The 24748-nt window shown below is 40.4% G+C and overlaps 3 protein-coding genes across 15 annotated transcripts; 2 read left to right on the plus strand and 1 right to left on the minus strand.

The window, feature by feature from the left end:
• Positions 1–159: 159 nt before the first annotated feature.
• LOC143341277 (uncharacterized) lies at positions 160–4611 on the plus strand. Of its 7 annotated transcripts, none has more exons than XM_076764091.1 (8): positions 160–369; positions 1098–1280; positions 1377–1554; positions 1652–2022; positions 2209–2478; positions 2560–2751; positions 2838–3248; positions 3497–4611. In XM_076764091.1, the coding sequence occupies exons 2-8, from the start codon at positions 1206–1208 to the stop codon at positions 3593–3595; spliced, it is 1596 nt and encodes a 531-aa protein (XP_076620206.1). In that variant the 5' UTR covers positions 160–369; positions 1098–1205; the 3' UTR covers positions 3596–4611. The 7 variants fall into 7 exon arrangements, with proteins under 7 accessions (XP_076620206.1, XP_076620205.1, XP_076620210.1 ...); XM_076764090.1 differs by having other exon boundaries at positions 1102–1280; XM_076764095.1 differs by having other exon boundaries at positions 1186–1280.
• Positions 4612–5077: 466 nt separating this feature from the next.
• Positions 5078–18008, plus strand: Ork1 (open rectifier K[+] channel 1). 5 transcript variants are annotated; one of them, XM_076764082.1, is made up of 10 exons: positions 5078–6089; positions 6565–6683; positions 8723–8890; positions 8975–9337; positions 12590–12766; positions 13066–13443; positions 14321–14583; positions 14711–14875; positions 15262–16443; positions 16955–18008. In XM_076764082.1, the coding sequence occupies exons 4-10, from the start codon at positions 9196–9198 to the stop codon at positions 17759–17761; spliced, it is 3114 nt and encodes a 1037-aa protein (XP_076620197.1). In that variant the 5' UTR covers positions 5078–6089; positions 6565–6683; positions 8723–8890; positions 8975–9195; the 3' UTR covers positions 17762–18008. The 5 variants fall into 5 exon arrangements, with proteins under 5 accessions (XP_076620197.1, XP_076620196.1, XP_076620200.1 ...); XM_076764085.1 differs by lacking the exons at positions 5078–6089; positions 6565–6683 and adding an exon at positions 7869–8382 and having other exon boundaries at positions 8975–9069; positions 9147–9337; XM_076764081.1 differs by lacking the exon at positions 6565–6683.
• Positions 18009–18149: 141 nt separating this feature from the next.
• Positions 18150–21533, minus strand: Hisrs (histidine--tRNA ligase). Of its 3 annotated transcripts, none has more exons than XM_076764087.1 (6): positions 21005–21533; positions 20333–20644; positions 19644–19853; positions 19330–19551; positions 18723–19224; positions 18150–18645 (listed from the first exon to the last, which is right to left on the minus strand). In XM_076764087.1, exons 1-6 carry the CDS (start codon positions 21098–21100, stop codon positions 18173–18175), a joined length of 1815 nt encoding a protein of 604 aa, XP_076620202.1. In that variant the 5' UTR covers positions 21101–21533; the 3' UTR covers positions 18150–18172. The 3 variants fall into 3 exon arrangements, with proteins under 3 accessions (XP_076620202.1, XP_076620203.1, XP_076620204.1); XM_076764088.1 differs by lacking the exon at positions 20333–20644 and adding an exon at positions 19991–20139 and having other exon boundaries at positions 21005–21507; XM_076764089.1 differs by lacking the exon at positions 20333–20644 and having other exon boundaries at positions 21005–21512.
• Positions 21534–24748: the final 3215 nt, after the last annotated feature.

Consider the following 24748-nt stretch of genomic DNA (forward strand, 5'->3'; position numbering starts at 1 on the left):
GATACAGAGTCGTATTAAATAAATATTGAGTATATCAGAATTGATTGATAGGAAACAATATTTAGCATATATGAGAGGACTGTTCAAAAAAGAGTCGTATACGTTCCAATGAAAATGCCCGGTATCCAACAGCGATAGAAACTACAATTCTATAAAAACCAGTAGCCTGGAAACACTAAAATTGTCAAAAAGAAACCAAACACAAATCGAGAACTGTAAAAAATGTACAATTATATTAGGATTATATAAATAAACGTGTAACAATACTTCGCAGCAATCTCACGCAGAAGGCTATCGATCACGTCTTTTTCACTTCATAATGTTGCTTCGAAGAAAAAGTTCATGCTCGTCGAAATCGATTACCTAATGGTGCGTACAAGTGATATAGTATTTCCACGCTACTGTAATTCAGCGAATACTGTTTTCATATTATTCGGTACACGTTACCCGTCAAGAGATTTGGCGGGTGTACGAGTTTATGGGTAATATTTCCCAAGATTCTTTGGCACTGAGTCGTGAGGCTGCGCGAAACGCCGAGAATTGAATTTGTCGTGCGAGAACGAAAGAGAAAGAAAAGCGAAAAGAGAAACAAAAGACATTCGAATTTTGTATAAATTTTGCTCAACGTGATCTTGCTATCGTAATTAATTTAGCCCCATGTTCGCGATGCATGTTTATTCGAGCCAGCAACAAAAATGGCGACCATCTCATCTTTCCTCACGATTTCGCGCGCTTCGTTATTCGATTTGCTCTTTTCAGTTTACTACTACCTGATCGCTATCGCTACCTTTGTTGCTATCACCGTGATAGTTAAATGTAACATCTGGCTTGCTTGTAGACATCGTCATTGGTGGTATATCGTTACCACCATGTAAATATTGACTCGCGTTTCATGTTACGATCGTCGCGAATTTGCGAGGGAACTCGATCCAATAAGTCGGTGGTTCCCTGTTGGTTGATTTTAATCATTCCTTCGAATGTTCGTACCGTGAAAGACCCGCGCAAACAACCGATTTCGCCGGTAATACTAATCCGGCGTAACAGCGCGCAAATCTTCGATGCATCGCAAACGAATCGTTGATAATCCCTATTTTAAGACAGATGCTTACCTGCGGACACGAAACTAAGACACAAAATAATGACGTGGATCATCGGCGATCATCGCGAAACATTGTTTGTTCGCAGCTCTGGATTTGTAACAAAATATGTCGACACAAGGCTCAGAGCTTTCGAGTTGCCTCGTGACTCGAGATGTCGAAGCCATGTCCGACGAGACGCAGGTAACATACTCGTCTTTAGCTTACAAATTCATCGAATATCGTTTAACTACAGGTCTGCTCACTGATCTCTGTTGCCTATTGTTTGTTGCTCTACAGGGAAATCGCGTGGATATATTGGAGTGCCTATCAGTCCTAATTAATGAAAACCACTCTGAGAATGGTCGAACAGAAGAGTTAATATTAGATGAGCAGTTATTGGGTGGCACAACATTGACAGCAGTGACATTACTCGATGGAACACAGGCATTTGTTGCAAATACTTTCAATGACAGTGGTAAGAGACATTGTCTATAAGAGTAATCAAGCATCGAAACTTTTGCCTTATTATTTTTGTACTCTGTATTAATATTTTGTATTCCTTCGATGTCTAGAGATGGATTCAAAGGGACAAGCAACATTTGAATTGGAGAATGGAGATACTATCTTATTGAGGGATGTATCGGAGTTTACTGATGGTAAACCGCTTCAATTGGAGCTAGACCCGACAACCTTGATCCAAACTCACAATGGCACCATAGAAAATATGGGAAACACCTATCCAAGGGTGGAGTTTATCGATGGTACTGCTTATATGGTGACTGGTCACCTTGATGTTGGCAAAGATTTGTGGGAAATCGACAGTAGTAAATTGAAAAAAAAGGACTCTAAACTCTTACTAAATAAACTATCTGCCTCAAGGATCAGGCATCCTTGTCCAAGGGAGGGTTGTTCCAAAGTCTACAGCACTCCTCATCATCTTAAGGTGAAGGTCGTTTATGATAATACAAGTCAGATCTGTTCATGCTTATTCAAGGCTGTTGCAAAATTTTATCTGTATGGATAAAGGTTTATTTTGGTTTAAAGTTTGTAATCGTGGTCAGGTCTGATCAAAAGTTTTACGATGTTAGTACTTTGCTAAGTTGGGTATAAAACGGTACCGTTATATTAGGTGCACGAACGATCCCACACTGGTCAACGACCATATCGATGTACACATCCTAAATGTAAAAAAAACTTTTCGACGGGCTACAGTTTGAAGGCGCATTTGCGTACGCACACGGGGGAGAAACCCTACAAATGTCCGAACGAAACGTGCGAAAAAAGTTTTAAAACTTCCGGGGATTTGTTGAAACATATTCGAACGCACACAGGAGAACGTCCCTTTTTATGTCCGTTCGATGGTTGTGGCCGTTCTTTTACTACCAGTAATATTAGAAAGGTAAGGAACGAGTGGAACTGTCTTTGACGACATTAGTAGGTCGACCATTGTAAAAGTATTATAATCTTGTGTACGAAATAGGTCCACGTTAGAACGCACACCGGTGAACGTCCTTACAAATGTACGCAACCTAAATGTGGGAAGGCTTTTGCCAGCGCGACGAATTATAAAAATCACATACGGATACATTCTGGCGAGAAACCTTACGTTTGTTCGATTGAAAATTGTGGTAGAAGGTTTACCGAATATTCTAGTCTTCATAAACATCATCTCGTGAGTACCGAATCGCGATTAATAATAAAAAGTATCGATAATTCACGTTTCGTTTCGTATCTAGATAGATTATATTTTATTTCTAGGTTCATACACAGCAGCGCCCGTTCGAATGTAAAGTCTGTTTCAGAAGATACAGGCAAAGCAGTACTCTTATAATGCACAAAAGAACGGCTCATGCTTTAGTCGATAACGATGATCATGTTGATGTTTTTTTTCAAGAATCTATACCAGAGTCTTCTAGTCGTGGCAAAGACAGGCGGAAGACGAATATTATACGAGACAACGGCAGTTCTCCGCTAAAGGTAACCGAAAGAATACATCGTAATATACACGAGGAACGTTTTCCGAAAGCATTCCTTTTCACGCCCGTGTTATGGAAGATTACAGAAAAAGATAGACAGATACAGATTCATTCCAAAGCGATTGATGATTTAAACGACAACGAAACGCAGATTCTACTGGTTGGCGATCCTTCGCAAATCGCAGCGTTACAGGTTAGTCAAGTTCAGTTTTTTCGTTCGTTCCATTCGCTCTATAATAACACTGCCCAACGCGAATTTCGTTTTGCAATATCTACTGGACGAACCTTGGACATAGCAAAATACGACGTCAATGGATAATTATATATTAATATATAAATATTTATTAACGTTTTTCTTTGTTGGACAGTATAAGCTTTATGCGATACAAGCATAACGATAGTAATAACTCAGGCCATCTTCGGTGTTCATTATGTTCACAGAAGATCGAGTTAAATGGTGGGTTCGACGAACCTGGAATCGATACTTCGTTCGAAGAATTAAATATAAAGATCGAAGACATAGAGCTTGGATGGAATTAATATTTCTTCGATAGCACAAACTCGAATGTTGAACAAAGAGTTGAGTTATCATTTTACGAAACGCGATTATTTTCTTTTCTTTTGAACTAATTTTCTGATTCTATCGGCACGAATTATTTAGGTAACGTTTCATTTCAACGTCGCGGATCGAATGATTTCGGTGTCATAGATTGACACGTTCACTGCGGCACGGGCAATGCATTTACCCGTATCGTGTTTCATTCAGAGTTGGGCGTTAATCGATCGATTTGATCGTTAATCGTCATTCGTTATTTTGATTAAATTTTGCCTAACACTGATTTCGTTCCGTGCGAGTCATACTTTTATAAACCTTCGTTACACGCTAAGAAGATGTATCTGAAGTTTTTCTACTATTTTTATCGAAGTTTAGAGACTGTAACCGAGGAGTCCACGTTCCTATTTTCCCCCTTACGAAAGTTATGGAAGTGCAGTACGGAGTGTAACCGATCCGTGCCGTAAAATATGAAAGATCACGAGAACAGCCATCGCAGTATACGTGTTAACGATAATTCAACTTTCTTGAATTTTCGGTAACGAGTGGAGAGATTTTTATGTTTATTATACGTAAAACAGAATGATCGTTTCGTTTATTTTTTTAGAAAAAAAAAAAAATGCACACGAACAAGCATTTCATGTTTACAATTGTACATAAAGCAACTACAGTTTTTTGATTGAGTTTTTTTTTTACAGTAGGCTAAACATCTCGTTGCACATATATTCATTCCGTATTTCGCGTTTTCATTCCTGTTTTCATCCTATTTTTTGTTGCGTGCCGAACCGTTTCGTTCCATCGCTTTAGATTTACGTTTCGTCAGTTTTTATTCGAACCATGCCTCTGTCGTCGATCGATATTATCGCGAAGAAGAAAAATTTACTTTTAGTTTACGCCGTGGCATACGATGTCACGAGAGAAGGGCATATAAAAATTATAGAGAAATTATGAAGTTTGTGATAATATATCTTTTCAGTAAATAATACAATAATCTTATACGGTGCGAACGTGTTGTTTGTTAAAAAATATTGGTCCTGCGAAACTTTGTACCACCTATTTATCAACAATTTGCATACCGGTAATATTAGCAAAAAAAAACGAAAATCAGCGATGAGACCCAATAAGAAGTCGATCGTTTCTTCTTTAAAAGGAAGACAGTACGATGTGTAAATCATCAGCAAATAATATGGCTATACTGGAGGATCGTGACAAGAAAGAAGTACAAATTGTTATTAGCACGGGTTTACTAACCAAACAACTTTATTAACATCTCGATCCACTGGCTGGAGATTTTTTAAGACGTTATTATTGTTAAGTCCGCGCTGCGTTACATCGAATATCGGTTTCGTGCGCGATTCGACGATACAAGTTCCGTCAGCTTACACATGTATTGTCTTCTATCGTTTCTAGAACCGGTGCTTTTGTCTAATCGTTCCTATCGTGATAGCCGCGGCAAAATTAACTTCGCGCTCGAAACGCGTACCACGACTGTTCCGTACGAAAACTAAAATCGTGTACTTTTTATTTTTCCATAAAGTTGTTAACCTTGACACGTACTCCGTACTCATACGAAATACCTCCTAGCAAGGGTCGTTCGAAATTACTTCCGAAAGTAGTACGCACATACAACCAGCCTTTCCGAGCGAGCAGGTCTTGTTTCTCATTCTCCCACCAGCGAAGAGGTTTTCGGATGCGATTGCCAACTAGTCCACGTTCGGACGAGTCGGCTTGCACGGATAAAAGTCGCGGGCATCGTCTAGTTCAAACTGATTTTTTAACGTCACGTCTCGTCGAATCTCTAACCGTCGATTCGACGTTCGAGGTACACCAATTAGTCGATACGAAAGAAATTTGTCGTCGAAAGATCGAACGTAACGTAGTTAAGTATTTTCGTCGAGATTGTAAAAGTTTGTTCGTTAGATAACATGGAAAAGAAGCATTGCGAAGCGTACGTACTTGCTCCAACACGGGTGTGTCAACGTTCAGATTCTGACAGACGTGTATGAGTTTAACGTTTAATTCGTCATTCGCGGACGACCCAATTATTCAGTTCACAGTCGTACATTGGTTTACGTACCTACGTTTCGTCGTGTCCCGTTTTACGATTTGTATCGCGTTCGTTTTACGTGTTTCTCGTTCTTTTTTTTTTCTTTTTGCGGCATTTTTTCGTACGCAGCTGCAATTACGCGCGTAATATTTTCGAGAATCCGACGAGACCGCGTCTGTCGTCTCGTTATATTATTATCCGAGAAATTCGCGCGTAAATGTTTAATCGAGGACACCGACGATGGTAATAGCAAAAGTGAACACTTCAAGAACAAAGAGTTAATTGGAATAGCAAACTACAAGGGAAAGGCGAAGGATGCGCGAAGATGCGCACATACGTACACGGAGAGAAACTTCGACCGAGGAGATATCAGTGGTGAAACCGTATTTGGGTTTTCGAGGCACAGTCGAAGGCGTCTTCATCCCCATCGTGTGGTACGTATTCCCGTTTATGGCCCGTTAATCGAGACATAAGCATCGTGTCCGTTTCGATCAAAACGTTTTGGTATCTTATTGCTTTACTTCCGATAGCTTATTATCGAAGGCACTTTGCACTTGTTGCTATCGTGGCCTGTTAATCCACGTTTATTCGGTATCTGTTTGAAAGTCGTCTCGATGTGTAAAGAAGATAAGCTACTGTAATCTGTGGGATCTGTACGAAAGGAAGCTACGCGAGTATTCAAAGGCAAATCAGCCGATTGCAATAGCATCCCTGCATCATTTTTTCTTCGATCGTTTCCCCCTTACTTTCCAGAACGATGGAATTACTCGTGATAAAGATGATCGTGACATCGTTGCATTAGTAAAGAAATCGTTGGATCCAGTTAGAGCGACGATCGTCCGTGTCGTAGATAAATTAGGCCTGATTCTACGAGCTCGGTTAACCAGAGAAATATTTTACTTGTTCCAGATACAGAGTCCCTTTAATGATTCTCAAATATTCGGTGGTATCATAAGCCAAGAGCCAATTTATTCTTTGCTACCACGTCCCGGGCCATCGATGTCTAATCGGAGTATGAATGAAACTCGGTATGAAAGTGATCGAGAACTCTTAGCTATCTAAGAAATTTTATTTTTACTCCGTATCGATTTTATTCAAATCAGAATCTTTAATGTAATATGTAAAAGTACGAAGGATATAATTAGTTTATGTCATACTAGTCGTTATTATGCACTAATTAGAATGCAGGAAACCGTGATAAAGTTACGATAAGTTAAAAGCACGTTAGTTCCTTTCACTGTTAAAATTAGATTAGATTCAACGTAGAAACGAGGAAAATTCATTTTACGAATATGATAGGCTATCGTTTTTATCGATAATTGCATATTTTTATTGCTCAGTTTGCTGAATCTTGAATCGATGTTATGAAAATTGAAGAACGGTGTTCATCAGTTAATCTTGATCTTCCAGACGTTTTGCTGCGCTTCATTATCGAGTAAAGTTGTTTACATAAATGTGTACTGCATAACGTAGATAGTCCGAGTGAACAAATTTCGTATAATAAAAAAGATTAGAAAATTGTGAACAGGTCGAGTCCGTCGTAAATTAGTTCGGATTAATATAAGCGATTGCTGTTACTTGCTTTACTCACTGGCGGTATTAGCGACAATATGGTCAAAATCTCAACTCCAGTCCATTATACATGATGTAGCCGAACGTGGACATTTACAGTAGGGGAGAATTGTTAAAATCGTTCCACTTAAGATATTTTATCTTTTACCTTCCATTTGTTACCACATTGTGCCTAAATTAATCTTGGAAATTGTAGTTTGATCTTTAAGACTCTTTACGCGATATGTTAAATCTTCTATCAAGAAATAATCAATTCCTTATAAGCCGTTTTATAATATAGTCTAAAAGTCAAGGAGAGAAATTACTATACTACGTCATATTTTATCAAAAAGTTACATAAATTTTAAATTTAATTTCCTCAATTTACTCGTGACTGAATAGGAGTCTAATATTTATCTTAATTAACAGTTATTAACTACTTGCATCGCTAAATTATACTTTTACACGGTAATAATGCAACCAAAGAGGCACGATTTAGGCGACGATGCGTTAGGTAACTCTTTCCTAGTTATCGTTTTTGAACAAAATGACGCCCAGTTTTATGGGAACATAGTTTCGAAAAATATCGTATAAGCGTATGAATTAGCATACATAAATGTTCTTCGAGTAATCAGGGATCCCAAAACGTATCGTTGTAATTTCGAGAATTGTGTGTAAAGAAATTTCGAGAACTGTTTAACCCGATGTCGCTTATAAGTTCTGAGAACGAATTGTCTCCCGATACGATACACGGGTATAAAACGCAAAAAGTAGACCGCTGCGAAGGAAATATAAATCGATGATTCACGGGCACGATAGAAACGAACGTGTATTCTCTTGCACGATAAATCATCCGTGCGATCGATCTTGTCCTTCGATCTTTCAACCGACAGGATATATTGCGCTCTGCTAAGTACACCGTACGAGTTACGTAAAGAGCATTGCCGAAGGGAACATTTTTGTCGCCAATTGCGCGGTAGCAGCGAAAATTGTTGTCACGCGCCTAAGAGGGACGCCCCTAAGTCCAGCATTGACCATCGAAACGATCGGTGCACCGTTCCTACGGCGCGTTCGTGAAAAACGCTCGACGTAATCGCCGGCTACCGCCTTTGACAAAACCACCTTTGTCTAGAGCCTCCTCTTTCATTAGGGTCGTGTCATCTCCCGTTTCAACCGGTAAGAATTGAAAATTGGCCCGCGTTCTTAACCCATTGTTGCACGCGTTTTCCTTAAACGCGGCCAAACCTATCGCGCGATCAGTCCTCCGTGTCCGACTGTCCGAGCGTTCGTTAGTTTATCTGGCTCGTCTATCTGTCTATTTAGCTCGTTTGCCTGCGTGCCTCGATAAACGCAGAAATAATACGCATTGCCATCGAGCAGCTCGTACGATCGTCGCCGTCGAACGGTTAAACATCCTCGAGTTCCTTTCCCGCGAAGTAAATACCGATTTTCAAACTCTCACCCCGCCGGTGAGCGCCGACAAACTTGCCTGACGTTCGTACGTTCTTCTTTGCAGGGTACACGGAGATTCCAGGCGTCCAGCGATGAAAATGGAACCGATCGTACACTGAAGCGCAAAGCGTCGATCGTATTTATCGATCATGGCCGGTTCCCGACACTTAAAATCGTATCGGATATCTGACGGAGCCAGAGTCGACGAGGGAGAAGAAGGTGATTTCTGAAGGTCGCGAAATCAGAGTCTAAAGAGTTATCACGCGATAATGGCTCATCGTCGTGGTCTACTTGACCGTCCGTAATCTGCTTTTAGTGTTGTGGTAGTAAGAATCGCGGCAATCCAGCGTATCCGTCGATCCAAGCCGCGCGAGACTCCGTTGTTCCGTCGCGTTCGGTCGATTGGACCAAGTACGGGATAAGTAACATCTAGAAGCGAGGAGTCGCGATGATACGCGACGAGAAACCGCGTTCCTTTCACGTCGCAGGTCTTCGCTGTTGCTCCTGACGTTGGCCCTCGAACTCTGCAACCGAAGAATGTCGAAGAAACAATGGATGGTCCTGCTGATGCTGTTCTTGACTTACTTGCTGCTAGGTGCCTCCATTTTCTACCATATCGAGAGCCGTCTGGAGATCGAGCGCGTCGAGAAGGCCAAACAGGAACGCATCGAGATCAACGGTGAGCGCACACTGGGCCCCGCGTTAAACTATCTTCGACGGTTTCATTCAGTAAATCGTAATTCGAGATACGCATCTCTTAATCCTTTAATTGCGATCCGTTGTTAACGATCGATCAACGAATTCGGCGAGCCGGACACCGCGATAAAGATACGCGATGGAGGCGACGATACAAAGTCGTTGACTTCCTTTCGTTGCCTGTTAAATCTTGCATCGTATCTACCCGATCAAATATTTGTCGCTGCATCGTCGAATGGGTAATTTTGTAAACCAGGAGAGATAGAAAAACAATTTTTTATTAAAGGCAGTATTGCTTGCTGGCCCTATTACAAAATCAAAATAGCAAAAGAATGGAGTCAGATTTTGAGAATAGAAGCATATGCATGCCAGAGTTAGGCAAATTTTATTCACGATTAAAGGAGACGATGTCGTTTTAAAGTTAGTCTAAATCGTCAGAATGTAATAACTGTACGAGTATATTTAATCTGCTATCTCGGGTATAGAAACATCGTTTTTCTGTTTTCGGGAGCGCGTTTTAAAGAGATTGGGAAACCACTGCGACAGACGATAGTGCCGTCGAAATAGCATCGATCGTTACAAAAGCGATTATTTGCGAAACGGTCTCGCCCAGCCACTCCTAAATCGTATTTATCCGGCGAATTAATCGTTACTGGCCTCAAACGTTTCCTCCTTCGCGTACGTGTTCCAAAACTGTGTTGAAAATCAGATTTACGACGGTCATGGTACTCCGTAACAGTCGTTGTTGGTTTTGATCCTCGTGGAAGGAATACGGAATACGGTTGGAAGAAAATTGATCAATCCTTGTTGCTCCATGTAACTTAACCGTTTTATTTTTTACGTCACTGTACAGTATTTGGCAAAAATTCGCGAAACTGCAATGATCTTAGCCAAAAGAGTTAGTTGCACGCGAAAAGATTAGTTTCTGGACTTGTCCTGACAACCGAAAAGTATGTTTATCGGTGTTTATTGTTCGTAATCGTTATCGTCGAAATTATATTACCGTAAATGTGTTTCCTCGAATCAAAGTCGATAAGTAATCGGAGGCTTTGCAATTCGAGCGACGTAGGTGGTCATTTTACTTTATCGGATGAAAGGCTTCGCCTGGTAAACCATACTTTTATACGAACGTCCAATCGTGATAGAAAACTGTCTATTTACCCGTTGCACAGACTTAAATAAAGTATTGGCAATTTAGAGCAAGCGGTCAATATAATTGATAAATAAATACGCGATGATAAGATTCTTTGGATAACACTAATCCGAAAGTAGATACGCGTGATTGAAGTGTCACATTCGGTGATGATACTCGATGCAAAGCGAACAAAGTTTCAAACGTGGGAGTGTCGATTGTAAATTAGGGTGAACTTCAGTGATAATCCTTTTTTTTCAAAATTTAATCATTTTTGTACTCTGCAGCGTGCTCAGTATTAAAAACGAAAACAGATTTTATTATCTATTGTTATTATCAGCAGAAATACTAGTTATAAATTACTCTACTAGAATTAATATAACAAATCAGAGAAAAACAATAATGTATCTGAGGATGCAATGATAAAAAAATATTTTTAATTAAAGTCTGTGATTAACGTGTTTTTATTTGCAATCGGATAACGCTGTGGGTAATTTGTAAAATGCTCGTCCACTTCGCTTCTATTTAACTAATTATCTTCTTGCATTAATTTAACATCTAGTTTTGCAATATCGTTCGCAACTTCTACTTTTAAATTTCGTATCATTTTACTTCCATAGGGAAAATATCTTCCGGCTTATTATTAAGATCCTGAGTCACGAGTTCCAATATTAATATGATTATCAAAAAAGATAATGTTGCGTTTTCAGATGTCACATGCTACAAGTGACTACATCATTTCTTAACCGGTTACAGATCTTGATAAGCGACCGTAGATACTGGAGCTTAAATCCATGCTTGGATTATAAATTAGTTAGAAATATACGTACAGAGTGTATTCTGATATGTGAGATCCACTCGAGTGATGAATTGGGGACGCAAAAAAAAGAAGTTCATGTAAACCCATGTCCTATTTGACCTTGTTCCTGAATTATAGCCATTTTTGTACTCCAGTTGTACTTGTTTACCTTCACAGGAAGTGCTCAAAACGACTACCTTCGGTCCAAATACAATACAAGCCTGCAGACGCCGTGTTACAGAGTTTTTTCAAGGGCATAATTGCTAATTATAACTACGGAGCGCCTTCTATATGTAATTGAATTATTCCAGCATCGACGAAGGTGTTATAAAAATAAAAATCTAGCTACAAGGCCTGTCTATCTGTTAGAAGATCGTTCGTCCAAGAAGTGTATGGCTCTTCGACTGAAATGGGACGGTACACTGTCATACATAAACCATATGCGACGTACACCTAATGGAACTTCTTCCAATAACTCATACAACTGACTACTCAAGAAATTGACACGAGATTGACTGGTTAATCACTCATTAAAGGAAACAAGGAGTTATCGAACGTTGTCTGCAAGCTTAGAAAAATCACTTACACCTGTCAACTTTGTGATTAAAAATAATTATAACTCGGAAACAACGTCAAAGGAGACATATAAAATCTTGTCCATGCTTTTCCACGTATCTCCATTTCTAGTATAGTGATTCTATCTTATCGATATGCTTCTAAGAAAATTTTAAGGAATCTACACCTGCGCGAACGTTTTTACTTTCCACAGATTATTAAAAGCTTGAAAGATAACTTATAGTTACCATCAAAGAAAAATTCTGACTTTGACCAACTCTCTATTAGCTCATCAACGATTCGCATGGCTCTTTCACTTCTCGATCAAAGCGTACTATTAAAGATCACAGTGCCATGCATGCCAAATCGTCGCGTACATTCTCCGAATCGTTCGTCACCGATGCTAGAATTTAATATAAACGTTCGCTCCGCCATGTAATATTATACAAGAGTATATCTTCGGTTAAAAGATCGCAAATAATTATACGTTGCTGTTTATATACTCTGCATCCGTGGTTCTAATTTCTAACTCGACGGCCAAGGGCTGTGCCCATCAGTGACCCTTCTTCGTCGATCATACAAGATTACGTTGGCGCGTGTCGCGTGTAAATCACTAAATTACAACTGATGCAATTATCGCGCACCACGTATTAGCTGAATGAAATGCAACTCCTCGTTTTGCCCCACTTTCCCCTACACAGAAAAGAACACCAGCATCTTGTAACCTTTTACGTTCGTTATTTTTTCAGCTTTACTCCACACGCACTACGTGCCCAGCAATGTCCACAATCACGACGAGATACTCAGAAAATTGACGCGATACTGTGGAAAGTCGGTCTACAATTACACAGAAAACGAGATGGACCCGCTGAAATGGGACTTTTACAACAGCTTTTATTTCGCCTACACCGTCGTCAGCACTATAGGTACGCATCGACGATTATTCCTGTAGACGCAGGATATGGCTAACGATAGTATTCGAACGCATCAAAATTGAGAAGTCTCAAGATCGTGTTATTAAAAAATAATTTAGTGTTCAGGGAATTATATTTATACGTGTTTGATGTGCTAAAGATCGTAAAGACTTCCATTAACCACATCGTCGATGGACGCAAAAGAAAATGGTGGGAGCGATTCCAAAGTTGCAAACGTGGAATGTTCGATCTTCGTTCGCCATTGTCCGTTCGAAAAAGTTTGCCACGAAACGGGATAATTGTTTCTTCAGGTTACGGAAACTTGGCCCCCACAAACATACTGAGCCGCATCTTGATGATATTTTACGGTCTGGTAGGCATACCTATAAACGGAATTTTGCTGACACAGTTGGGAGAATTCTTTAGCCATGTGTTCGTCAAAGCGCATCAAAAGTATAAATCGTACAAGCACGGCCGCAACGATTATCATCCGAGAAAATTGACCACGTTCGAGACGAGGAAACTCGGTCTCGCCGCGCAGATCTTCGTTTACCTGACGCCTGGATTCGTCATGTTCATATTTTTCCCGGCGTTTCTTTTCTCCCATTACGAGGGCTGGAGTTATGACGAGGCAGTCTATTACGCTTTCGTCACGCTAACGACCATTGGTTTCGGAGACTACGTGGCAGGTAAAAAACAGTTAATCTCGCTGGTTTTCTTTAAGACGTACATTTGTTTATGATTCTGATTTAAAACTAAGATTTACGAAATATTACGGCAATTTTTTTTTTACGAAGGACCGAACAGTAGCAATTGTTTTATTTACGCGGACCAAGAAGTAATATCGTAGAAATTATCTACATACTCGTAACAAACCTTATCACGATAGGGACTATAATATCGCCTATCAGAAATACTCGCGCGTCACATCCTTTATTACAATAAGTTTTGAAGTTTTTCAAATTCATTGCACGATCTAAAGGAAGATTAATCTCTTTGAACTTAACAATATTAATTCCCAAGATATTTGGTCAATATAGCGGAGCAATAGAATTTAAAAAAATGTGCATTTGAAGTTTTCAACTAGCAATAATTATACCTTAATAGGACTCGATTGGCTACGATATTGCAACTGCAGAGCTAACTGCAATGTACTAATAGATAAATTGTACTTACGGTCATACTCAATCTAATCAGCTATTCTTAGTCAGTAAAGTAACCCCTCGTAGGAATTGATTTTGAGCATTGTCAGGCAGTTTAAACCTCTTGTCAGGCAGTTTAAGCACCTTCCACGATTGTCTTTAAATGTATTAACAAATATTTAATCGTCTAACTCAGGCCCACGAAAAAGTAGAGAAACATAGTTACAAATAAAAACAAAGATTCCCCCGAGAATTGAAAACCATAATCCACCCCTTAAAAAGCTAATTAATGATACGATCTTTTGTACACGCTTATACGAGAACTCCACGTCTCGAAGTAAGTAGAGTCTCCAAGTATTGAATGGCGTAATTGAAAAAAATTAGCATAGTCCAGACGCTGAACGAATTGTTTCGTATTCGACAGGGCAAGACAATAGCAAAGGTAGCGGAGTATTCTTCATTCTGTACAAAAGCTTCTTGATATGCTGGATCTCCTTTGGATTGGGATACATCGTTATGATCATGACATTTATCGCCCGTGGTATGCGCAGCAAAAAGATTACGAGAATCGAACGTAAACTGGCGTTAAATTTAAAGCACACGCAAAGCAAACTATGGAACGAATTCAATAAAGAGATAAACTATGTGCGCCGTGTCTTCAATGAACTTCAACTTTCCAAAGTCAAGGTAAAGGAACAAATTCGTTCGTTATCTTCGATTCTTGTTTGCCCACGCTCGTTCCAACTAGCAATTTTTTATCCTAAATTCACCTTCCGAAACGAGCGGTTGACATTCGATTTATTTGTTATTGCAGAGAGTGTACGTGGACGAATGCAATTACGAGGTTCCACCGGCGAAGTTCCCGCGAAGCAACAGCTTTCCCGATCTTCGTGATTTGTTGCATGGCGCAAAAGGGAACGACAGCATGCGTTACTATAGACCTAGACGTCGCGCCAACAGCGAAGTGGTGCCCACCGAGGTAAGGAATCTGGTCTCGTTAGTATCGATCGGCCGTCGAGAATCTTGTTTACAAGTTTTCGAACAAATCAGGACTAGTCTCCAATCAATTTTACTTAATTCATATGTATCTAGCCGAATTACGTAAATTATTTCATACAAGAACTTACTATTAAATGTCATTGGGAATGTTACAAAATATCAAGTACATCATTCATATGCATGGAAAGCGAGCATGGCAGCCGACGTGTTAAAGTGTGTGCATTGCGGATGTGAAAGTGATTGAGCGATTGAAAATATCTGTTCCTGTTACACAAGAGCTTCTATTAGAAGAATTCCATTGAAAAAGTTCCAACCCTTGCTGCTTAATACAAGATTTTCAAGCCGTCTAACGAATGTATTCCATAGGAGGATAAAATGGCGCGCGTGGTCTCGGAGACGGACCTCCAGAGGATCGACAAAACGGCAACCTTCGCGACTCACGCGATGGTTCAGCCGGCAGAGCTCCTGGCGAGATTGGTCAACATTCTTGGCTACATGCCGCCAGACACCGATGGTATCGGAGCCGATGGCTCGAATCAGACCACTTTCATCGAGACGGAAGCTCTCCATCGCAGCAGAGTCGACGACAATGTCAAAGACCCGTCGTCGAGAAAGAATTCGATGTTCGCGCCAAGCTCCGTCGGGCCTGGCAACTGGGCGATTGGCAACGATCGAATATTGCGTTCGCAGCCCCGTTCGAGGGCAGCCAGCGAAATCAGACTGCACGAAACTAAGAACGAGGATCGGCACGTGGACTGGACCTGGTCCGGTCCGACGGCCACCAGAAAGATCCGCGAGCTGATGAAGGCGCGAACGACCGAAACATCGAGCAAGGATAATCGCGGCGCCAAGGAAGCCAAGTTCTCCAAGCTTCGTAACTTCTCGTTGGCCAAGTCCGTCCCGAAGGCGTTGATTTCGTCTGCCCCTTGGAAAAATCGTTTCACCTCCAGCCCGGAGAAGAAAAGCGCGGAGGCGGAACGCGAGATTAATAGCAAGGACGCCGCGGAATTGTTCATGGCGGGGTTGTCGTCGCCAGAGGACAGACGACGAGACTCGATCTTTGCTTCGACTTCCGGGGGAAATTATTACACGCACACAGGGGCTGGTAACAATGATCCCGCGGAGGCAGAAGGCGGTAATCTGCTTGAGGAAACCAGCTTGGCCGATTTCCTAAGGGCTCTGACGTTACTGCACGCCAGCGTCGCCACCACCGGCAGCTGGACCGCCGGGGTCACCGACGACGATCCAGCCAGTCAATCTCGACCGCGACGAAAAATGGGCACAGCTTCTCTGTCGCCACCGAAACTCCCCAGCCTTTTCACCTTGTTCTCCTCCCCTCCGCCCGGCTCCACTACGCAGAGCAATCAAAATACCATCACGCAAGAATCAAACGGATCGTCTCTGGCTCAAATCGGTCGGGACGCGAGACGGGGCAGCTTGGCTTTCATCGCTCCTGCGACCGTGAAACCAAGACGATTTTCTCTGAGGCCAGTGGCGACGCCCATCAGCCCCCCAACACCCCCGAGTAATGGTTCACCGTTTCTATCGGTAAGTTTAACTTTCGGTAGACATCACAACGTAACAGACACTTCAGCGGGAAAAGAATGAATAAAGTAAAAACATCACGTGTAAACACTGACGTCCACGTTACGCATTTAGATAAGATTTACTATCGTCTACCGTGTAAAGATTTCTACAATCGCTTATTGTATATTTCCAGTTGTTAATATCTATACAATATCAGCGCAAAATAAAGATATACTTGCGACAATTTTGGCATTCGGAATAAGTGGTCTTCTTAAAGAATGTTTAAAAATATTGCACATATTTATAAGTGAAAAAGTATCATAAAGAAATATTAATCAAATTCCACTACCTTCGTGTCTAATAATATCAAATGTTTGTCCGCGTCAACAATTTTGGATTCGCTGTGTATTTATATTTAGTCGCGTATTACACGATTACACACGTTAATCTAATGTTTACGTTTCTTTTAATACGTAGCAATAATATTTACGCAAAGTGATTGCGTAACGAGGTTAATGATTTCTTTTACCAGGACTCGCGACGAGTGCCGTATGAAAACAACTCGACGTTTATGTTCGACTCGCACAAGGAGCCCCTTATTCGAACGGAAGGTGCACCGGGTCTGTCATCGCCGATGGTATCGCAACCACCACCCCCGCCAACCGCGAGCGGTCGACCTTTCCCATTAAGACCCACTCAAAATCAAGGCGGAATCTCAACGGTAGGAAACACGACTTCCATCGTTCCTGCGCTGAAAGCCGTACCTCGTTGGAAGGCTGGTATGCTCCAACGGCAAATCGGTCAAAAGAATCTTCGACGTCGGGTCAGGGCCTTCAGTCTGAGCGACGTTCACGTGGACGATCTTAAGGAAAAGACCACAGAGTCCGTCAGTCCATCGTCTAATATCTATACAAAGAGAAACAGTCGCGATATACTACGTAAAACTGATGCTTCGCGCGAGGCCAGCGACGAACCTGCGAGATCTATCGAGAGTTCAGATCCACGAGAAACTGCAAACATTCGATTCGAGGACAAAAGCACATTGCCGTCGACAGAACGTGCTATGCCCTATCCGCGATCGGATAGGAATGGAGGAAAGGAACAATCATTTAAAGATAATCTGCCAGTTACCCGTAACAATGAATATACTCCGTCCGTCATTACCGATATAAAATCGTGGCAACCATTGGTGGAAGTAAAAGTAGAAACTCCCATTGTGGGTTCTGTTCAAGATTCCGTTTCGAAAACAAAGATCGGCGTACCCGGAACCGACTTCCTCGATCTCACGGAACTGAAAATCGAGAAACCCAAACCACATTCTAGTTCAAGCGAATCGTGACACAACGCCATTGTTTGAAGGGTACGATGTCGCGACAAGTCTAGACTAATTATGATTAATATAAATATCTTCGTAGTTTTTACAACTTGACAGTGATGTGATTACGATCGAGTTGTTTAATCGTTACAGATTTGGGACGCAAAGACTAACACCATTAACGAAGGAATTGTATTTTTTTGCAATACGATTCCTGAAACCACTCAAATTTTATTCGATCATTCGATACAATAAATTAAGTATAATTTAATTTATAATGAAACGAAACCTTTTCTTCTCCTTCTTCGTGTGTCGGATGAGGGTATCGAATGTGCGAATCAATAAGAAAAAATGCAGTATATTTTCACAGAAGCATGAACGGTCACTGTTTGGTATCAAATTAAATGCATAAAATGTGCTAAATTTTTAAGTAATTCATGACTTTTGTAGCCTCTTCCTTATTTCTTCGACCAAAGTTGCACGGGGAATCGGAACCTCCGCTCGAGTCGCAACATCTCTCAACGTAACTTCGCCTCTCATTAGTTCCCCTTCACCGATTATTATGGCCAACGGTATACCATTCTCTTCGCAGTATTGTAACTGATGGAGTAATTTTATGTTCTTTTTATAGGATTGTTCGGCTTTCAATCCAGCGGTCCAAAGGTCCGATATAATTCTCATTCTTTCTTCGTGCAAATTCTTTTGCGCGCTCGCCACGTACACTTCCGTTTCGTTCGTGCGAGTTTTTAAACCATCGCGACTCAGTTTTGCTTCCAAGACACTGAAAATGCGTTCGACGCCCAACGATAGACCGACACACGGAACCGTTTTGTTTTTGTTGTCGAACATTCCCACTAAATTATCGTAACGACCACCGCCTGCAATACTGCCAACGCCGACGTCGTCACCTGGAAATAAAATCAAGACCGCATACGTTCGAGATCGATTCGATAGATCAGTTTGTCGTTCGATGTCATACACTCACCGATTAGTATCGCTTCGAAAATTACACCCGTGTAATAGTCGAGTCCTCTGGCAAGACTAAGATCGAACGTCACTTTATCCAGTATTTTAAAAATATTACAATATTTGAATAACAGTTCCATAGATTCGAGACCCTTCACCGCGGACTTGTGTTTCATCAATTCAACGTTATTCCTCAATTCGGTGATAAGTTCCACTCCACCGGTCCGCGACACGTACATTCCGATATTGTCAGCACACGTTTCGTTCAATCCTTTTTCTTCTATCATTTCTTTCCTGACTTCCAACCACGGGCTCTTGTCGAGTTTGTCGATAGCCGAACAAATACTGCGAAACTTATCTTGCGGAACGCCGCAAGCAGCGAATATACCATCTAGCAACAATCTATGGTTCAATTTGATCATGTAAGGTCCTACGTCCAACGATCGTAATGCTTCGCAAATAATAAGGATGCACTCCACATCTGGCATCATTGAATCATACTGACCAGCTATATCAAAATCCTTGAATAGAACAAAATGTAAATTACAGGAACGCGTTACGGTAATATACTTACCGGAGTTGCACATTTTCAAATAATTATACGCGGTTATCATTACTTCACTTACACATTGATAAAATTCCCTATATCTGCCCTTTGTTGTGGCTGGATTGTCCCTTCTGTATACCTTTGCTATATGGTACCTTTTAATGCTGGAGACCTTTCCCATGGCCAAATACCTAGCAAAGGGTACAGTTAGATCATATCTAAGGGCCAAAATCTCTCCTCCCTGATCTTTTAAATCATAGATCAGTTTTGAATCTTCCCCATATTTCCCTGTCAAAACATCCTAAGCCAAAAATAATTTAAATTCAACCACAGAATCAACCAATTTTGTCATGTTCATATAATTGCAACTACATAGTTATACTTTATACACACTTTTAATTCAAACACAGGTGTATCTATAGTCTCTGCCCCATGTTTCTTAAAGACAGAAATTATTTTATCCAAAACCCCCAACCGTAATGCCATTTGTTCTGGTCCATAATCTCTGGTGCCCTTAGGTGTTTTAAGAATAAGCTTGGATGGGACATTCTTTTCACCCACTTTAGCTTTTAGCTCCAACAATTTGGCAACTTCATCCGCTATCTACGCAAAACAGGAACAACTAGAGTTAAATGCAATTTGCAAGTGGATTTGAAATCTGAGCCAGAAACACCATAGATTTAGTTTGATTTCTCTTCTTGTTATTAGACTAACAGAATGCTTATACGACTTTTGCATACCTTTAGCCCCGAAATCATGGTTGCATGGCAATATTTTCGTACAGCATGGAAGATATTGGTCCGTGTTGGACGTAACATCGCAAAGGAAGCAGTCATTTTTAAACAACCAGAACGAAAGAGAAAAGTCCGCCTCAATGTTGATTATTAAACTAGCCGAAAGAACAGACAGTACCATGTAAGTGAGCCGACAAGCAAATGCTATAAATTACATTCTATTTGTCTTTGATTTTTTGTACATGTATCCATAAATAGATATTGTAGAGGCAAAAGAAGACAATACCAATCAATTTCCAAAACCAATAATTTATAGCAACTTTGCTTGGGAGCAAACAACTGCCTCACCTTCTCATCAATTGTACTTGAGTCAACAGGGCACAAATTGTGTATGTGATCAACCTTCCTGGACAAGGAAGAAGTAACTTGTCCTTCTGGGTCAGAAAATGCGATACGCTCCGCTCGATCGAAGCTTTGAATATTTATAAACCACCTTTTCAAGTGTGGCCATTTCGAGAGTCGATCGCGAAGGGTAACACAGAAGTCAAACAGTACTGCATCTTTTGTAGTAGGCACCCAACCACAGACATAACTGACATCCGCGAAATCGTGGTTTATGCTTTCCAACTGTGTTTCTATATCCCAAGAATTCGTTAAATCCTAAAGGATGGAAAGCGATGCGACACTGCGATTTTTGTTAAAGGTTAAAATAAATGAAAACTACTAAAGGTATTGTTCCTAGAAAGTCGGCGGATTTGTTCTCTTTCTCAAAAAAAACACACACCAGGAGACAATGAATCGAAGAATAAAATATCGGCTTTTGCAAAAACAAATTAATCGCGAGCAAAATATAGGATTACAACTGTTAAAATACAGTATCGTATAACGTTAAATTCGGACACGGCGCTGACGAAACTGTGCGTTCCCAGAAGGTGTCGGTTTTCCGCGCGTAGTAAGAGATTTGCACGAAAAAAAAACCAAAGTTTAAGATTCTCAATAAATAAAAATACTTGGTCGTACCACGGTGTTGTTGCTCTTCGCTGCCTTTAATTTCCGTACGATTTCTCCTTGTTCTTTCACCTGTTCCAGTAGTCTTTCCCTGATTTCGTCAGCCATAGCGTGTGGTTCAATCTTTCTCCGTCAAAGTCCAATTCCAAATGTTTCACGCAACGCGGCATCACTGTACTCTCCGCTAGGTTATACTGAAGTTATACTTGGATTTACTACGGTCTACTCGCCACACTGATAATACAATCGCTTACGATTCGACCGTTTACGGTTCCGTGAACACTTTTTAGGAAACGTGGAGATTTACACGATCGCATTGGTGTCTAGACTGTTTCTCGAATGTGCGTTCTACCATCGACAAGACATACCGCGACCATTTCCTTTTTTTGAAATGAATTTTTCGATTTACCGGAGCATTTTTAATACCTATTTTTTCTTCTTCGATTGATTGAAAGAAGAAAACGGTCGAATAAACGTTATACGTGCAAACAAGACAACCAAAATGTTTCGTATTTAGCAATATTATCTCGACGAAGAATAATATTATTACGAGCAGTGGTAAGAAATTGATCGGAATTGATTGGTAGGAAATTGAGCATCCAATAATGAAGCTGCAATAATAACCATAATATAGTAACAAAAAACATACAGTAGTAGTAATAATAATATACTGGAGAAAGGAGTTTACAAATGTTGCAATGGGTTTGCGTCATATTGAAAACATTGACATGGAAAGAAATAATATTCGTATCGTGAATAACTATGCGATGTCTGAATGTTAAAAGAATGTTGTCGCAAAAGATGAATTTTAGTTTTCATTACGTTTCAAAAGTTCGTAGTATAACCAAGGAACAGGGAACGAAGATATAAATGAAAGTAGTCACGTGAGCACAGTTTATAACCTATGAACGTGGAAATAAAATGGTTGCGTGCATAGATTAATCATCATAGCTATAGCAGTTAGAAATATGTATCTCTTCGATACAACAAGACTGTAGAATAAACAATATGGATAATGAAACGTGTAATAAACTAATTTGCCAGACAATCAATCGATTGTCTGGCAATGATGCTTTCATTTGGCGGGATTTCCGATTCAAAATTTGTTGCTCCAGTCGCCATCTATAATCCAGAACAGTAATTTTTTGGAACGCCATTTAGTAGTTTAACGGTGTTCATATAACGTGCATTGCGTGTTGAAAATTCTGATTTGTTGAGATACGAGGAAGTTTATAATTTATAGAAGACATAGTAACGAGTCTCGGATATTGAATCGTAAGATTTATTTCAGTCTAATAGCTATCATTATGTCAAAGCATCGAAAAGATAAAGTTCGTATGTTTAGGCATAATGTATGCAACGAAAGTAAGTATTTAAAATTTATGTGTGCAATTTTACGAACTTCTAGAAAGAACTACGCATTGGATAGACCCGATATCTCATGGAAATTAGTGTCACCACGGACAAGATGCAGAGTAGACGTACAAAATGGTACGGAATTACGGAATTTGATGTCGTACGAACTGAAATACCGACCTGGTAGAAAACATGTGGTTTTAGAGCGACCTCCATATTTGAAAAACGGCGACTCGAGGAATTATACTCAACTGACCCATCGAAATCGGTATGTTTTAAAAAACATTTCATTTATTTAAGGTAATACAGGTGTATATGTCAATTAGTTTTCTAAATCACTACTTTTGTTAATCATGCACATATATTTTTTCCATTAAGCGTTATCGACGATATTCCATTTAGAGGCACAGTTTCCTCGCAATTCCACCGCGCGATTTTCTGTAGCCACGAGGACAATATTCGGGCAACAGAACTGAATTTATTTCGTGAGCAACTCATGAAAATTAATGAATTGCAAACTGCGTACGGTTCGATCGTTTGTATCAAAATACTAGGGAACGACTTACTAGTATTTTGTCATTTTTCTAAGAAGAGAATATAGTTATATATTTTACTTTGTATTCCCTATTTGGTACTTCCACGCAATACACATTTAATAAACGGATCATGTTTTCTACACGTGCTTCGTTGCAGAGGAAGCAAGTAACCAGTCTTCTCTATTAAGAGTAACGATGATCGTTTATGATTGTACCGGTACGATTTAAGAAACGTTACGATGATCTAAGAATCACGGTCGCTTTTCGACAAATACTCCTTTAATCTTTCCAGTAATTGTGCGTATAAAATAAACGCGAAACATTGCAAAATGAAATTTTTTGTTGTTCAACGTTTCGATCAATCTTACGAACTTTGTCGAACCTACGCGCCGCGTCGTCTCTATTGATCAGCGGTTTCACTGGATGCTGAACAATAATTTGATTTCGAAATCGCGACGACGGATACGCGTAAAAATAGTAACAAGATCGCGTGCCCTGTACCTCCTGTGCATCCGGAATGCCCGGGGACTCTGTAATAACCCGCGCAGCAATCGTATCTTACGAATCTGCAAAGCAAATGAAACCACCGAAGTATTCAAACGAGCACCGTACTTTAATGTAATTTGCTTTCAAGCAACGCGAAATTATGCTCGCGTCTGTTTGCCGCAAATGTTTCGCGGATTTCAGTGTCTGCTTTCCGTGTAGTAGGTGTAATTTATGTCGTCGTTCGGTCTTAAGCGAAGAACAGTCGTGCATAATCATTAGATAGTCCCACTGTTGGAGGATTTACGGAAAATATCGGGCATTTTTGTCCCTTTGCTTTCTAGTTATCTCTACAGTGGGATCTATCATTTAACAAACTGAAGGTTTCGAGTGCACAGTGTTCTCAGAAAGTGTCTGTTTAAATTTTTAAATATTTCGATTCGCGTGAACAGCATCATCGATAGCGTCAATATTCGCGCTCCAATTTCGTCGAGCATGTTTATAAACATTCGAACATGTAAAAGATGGAAAATCCGCGACGATTCTTATTTTAAGGGCTGCGTGCTCTCCTACCCCATCTTGATCTCGCGCGTCTGTTGAAATGGATCATCGATGTTATCTGTTTAAGACCATAACGTGACGTCTAGTTTCCTCTATCATTTTTCTCAAATCGCTTCCATTCGATGGATGCGTATAATCCATTGGAAATAGGTGGTGGAATAAAAAACATTCTTTTCGAAATTCCTTTTAACCAAGCTTTTTGAACAGTTTGAAAGAAACATCCAGAATAAAAAGGTCAGTGACGAAAAATTCGTCCCGTACCCTCAGACCCAATCGATCCTATTCTTTGTTTAAACAAGCCAAGGCAGGGACACCTGCACCCTCTTGACTTGTATCTCGAAACGTGAAACGCAACACACGCGTCGATGGTTTTTGCCAAGGAAAGAAAACTTTCTCTTTTGGAAGAGACAAACCAACAGCATCTGTGCAAGATTGCACAGCTGCGCCTTGCTTCGCGTTCTGTGAAAAAGTTTCGCGACTTTTAAACGCGTCATATTTTAGACATCGATATTTCCCTGGAAAATTCAGGCCAGAAAACATGTATTTAATCGAACATTAATACGTTTCAGCTATACCTTTTGGGTGAATTGAAACATCAGCGACAGAATGGTCGCTAGAATTCTCGTATTGACCAAGTGCGCGATCCACCGTGATCCCGATATTAGTCTGCGCGTAGTTATCGCTCATAGCCATTATTACTGGAGGAATTAGGTTGCCTCACGACGGATATACAAAGGGGCCCAACAGATTGGCCCGAATCCTACACGCTTTCAAAATAATCCGCCGCAAACGCTTCGAATGCGATCTGCGTTCGTGACAA

Source organism: Colletes latitarsis, chromosome 4 (assembly GCF_051014445.1).
Source record: "Colletes latitarsis isolate SP2378_abdomen chromosome 4, iyColLati1, whole genome shotgun sequence".
NCBI classification, from domain to species: Eukaryota; Metazoa; Arthropoda; class Insecta; order Hymenoptera; family Colletidae; genus Colletes; species Colletes latitarsis.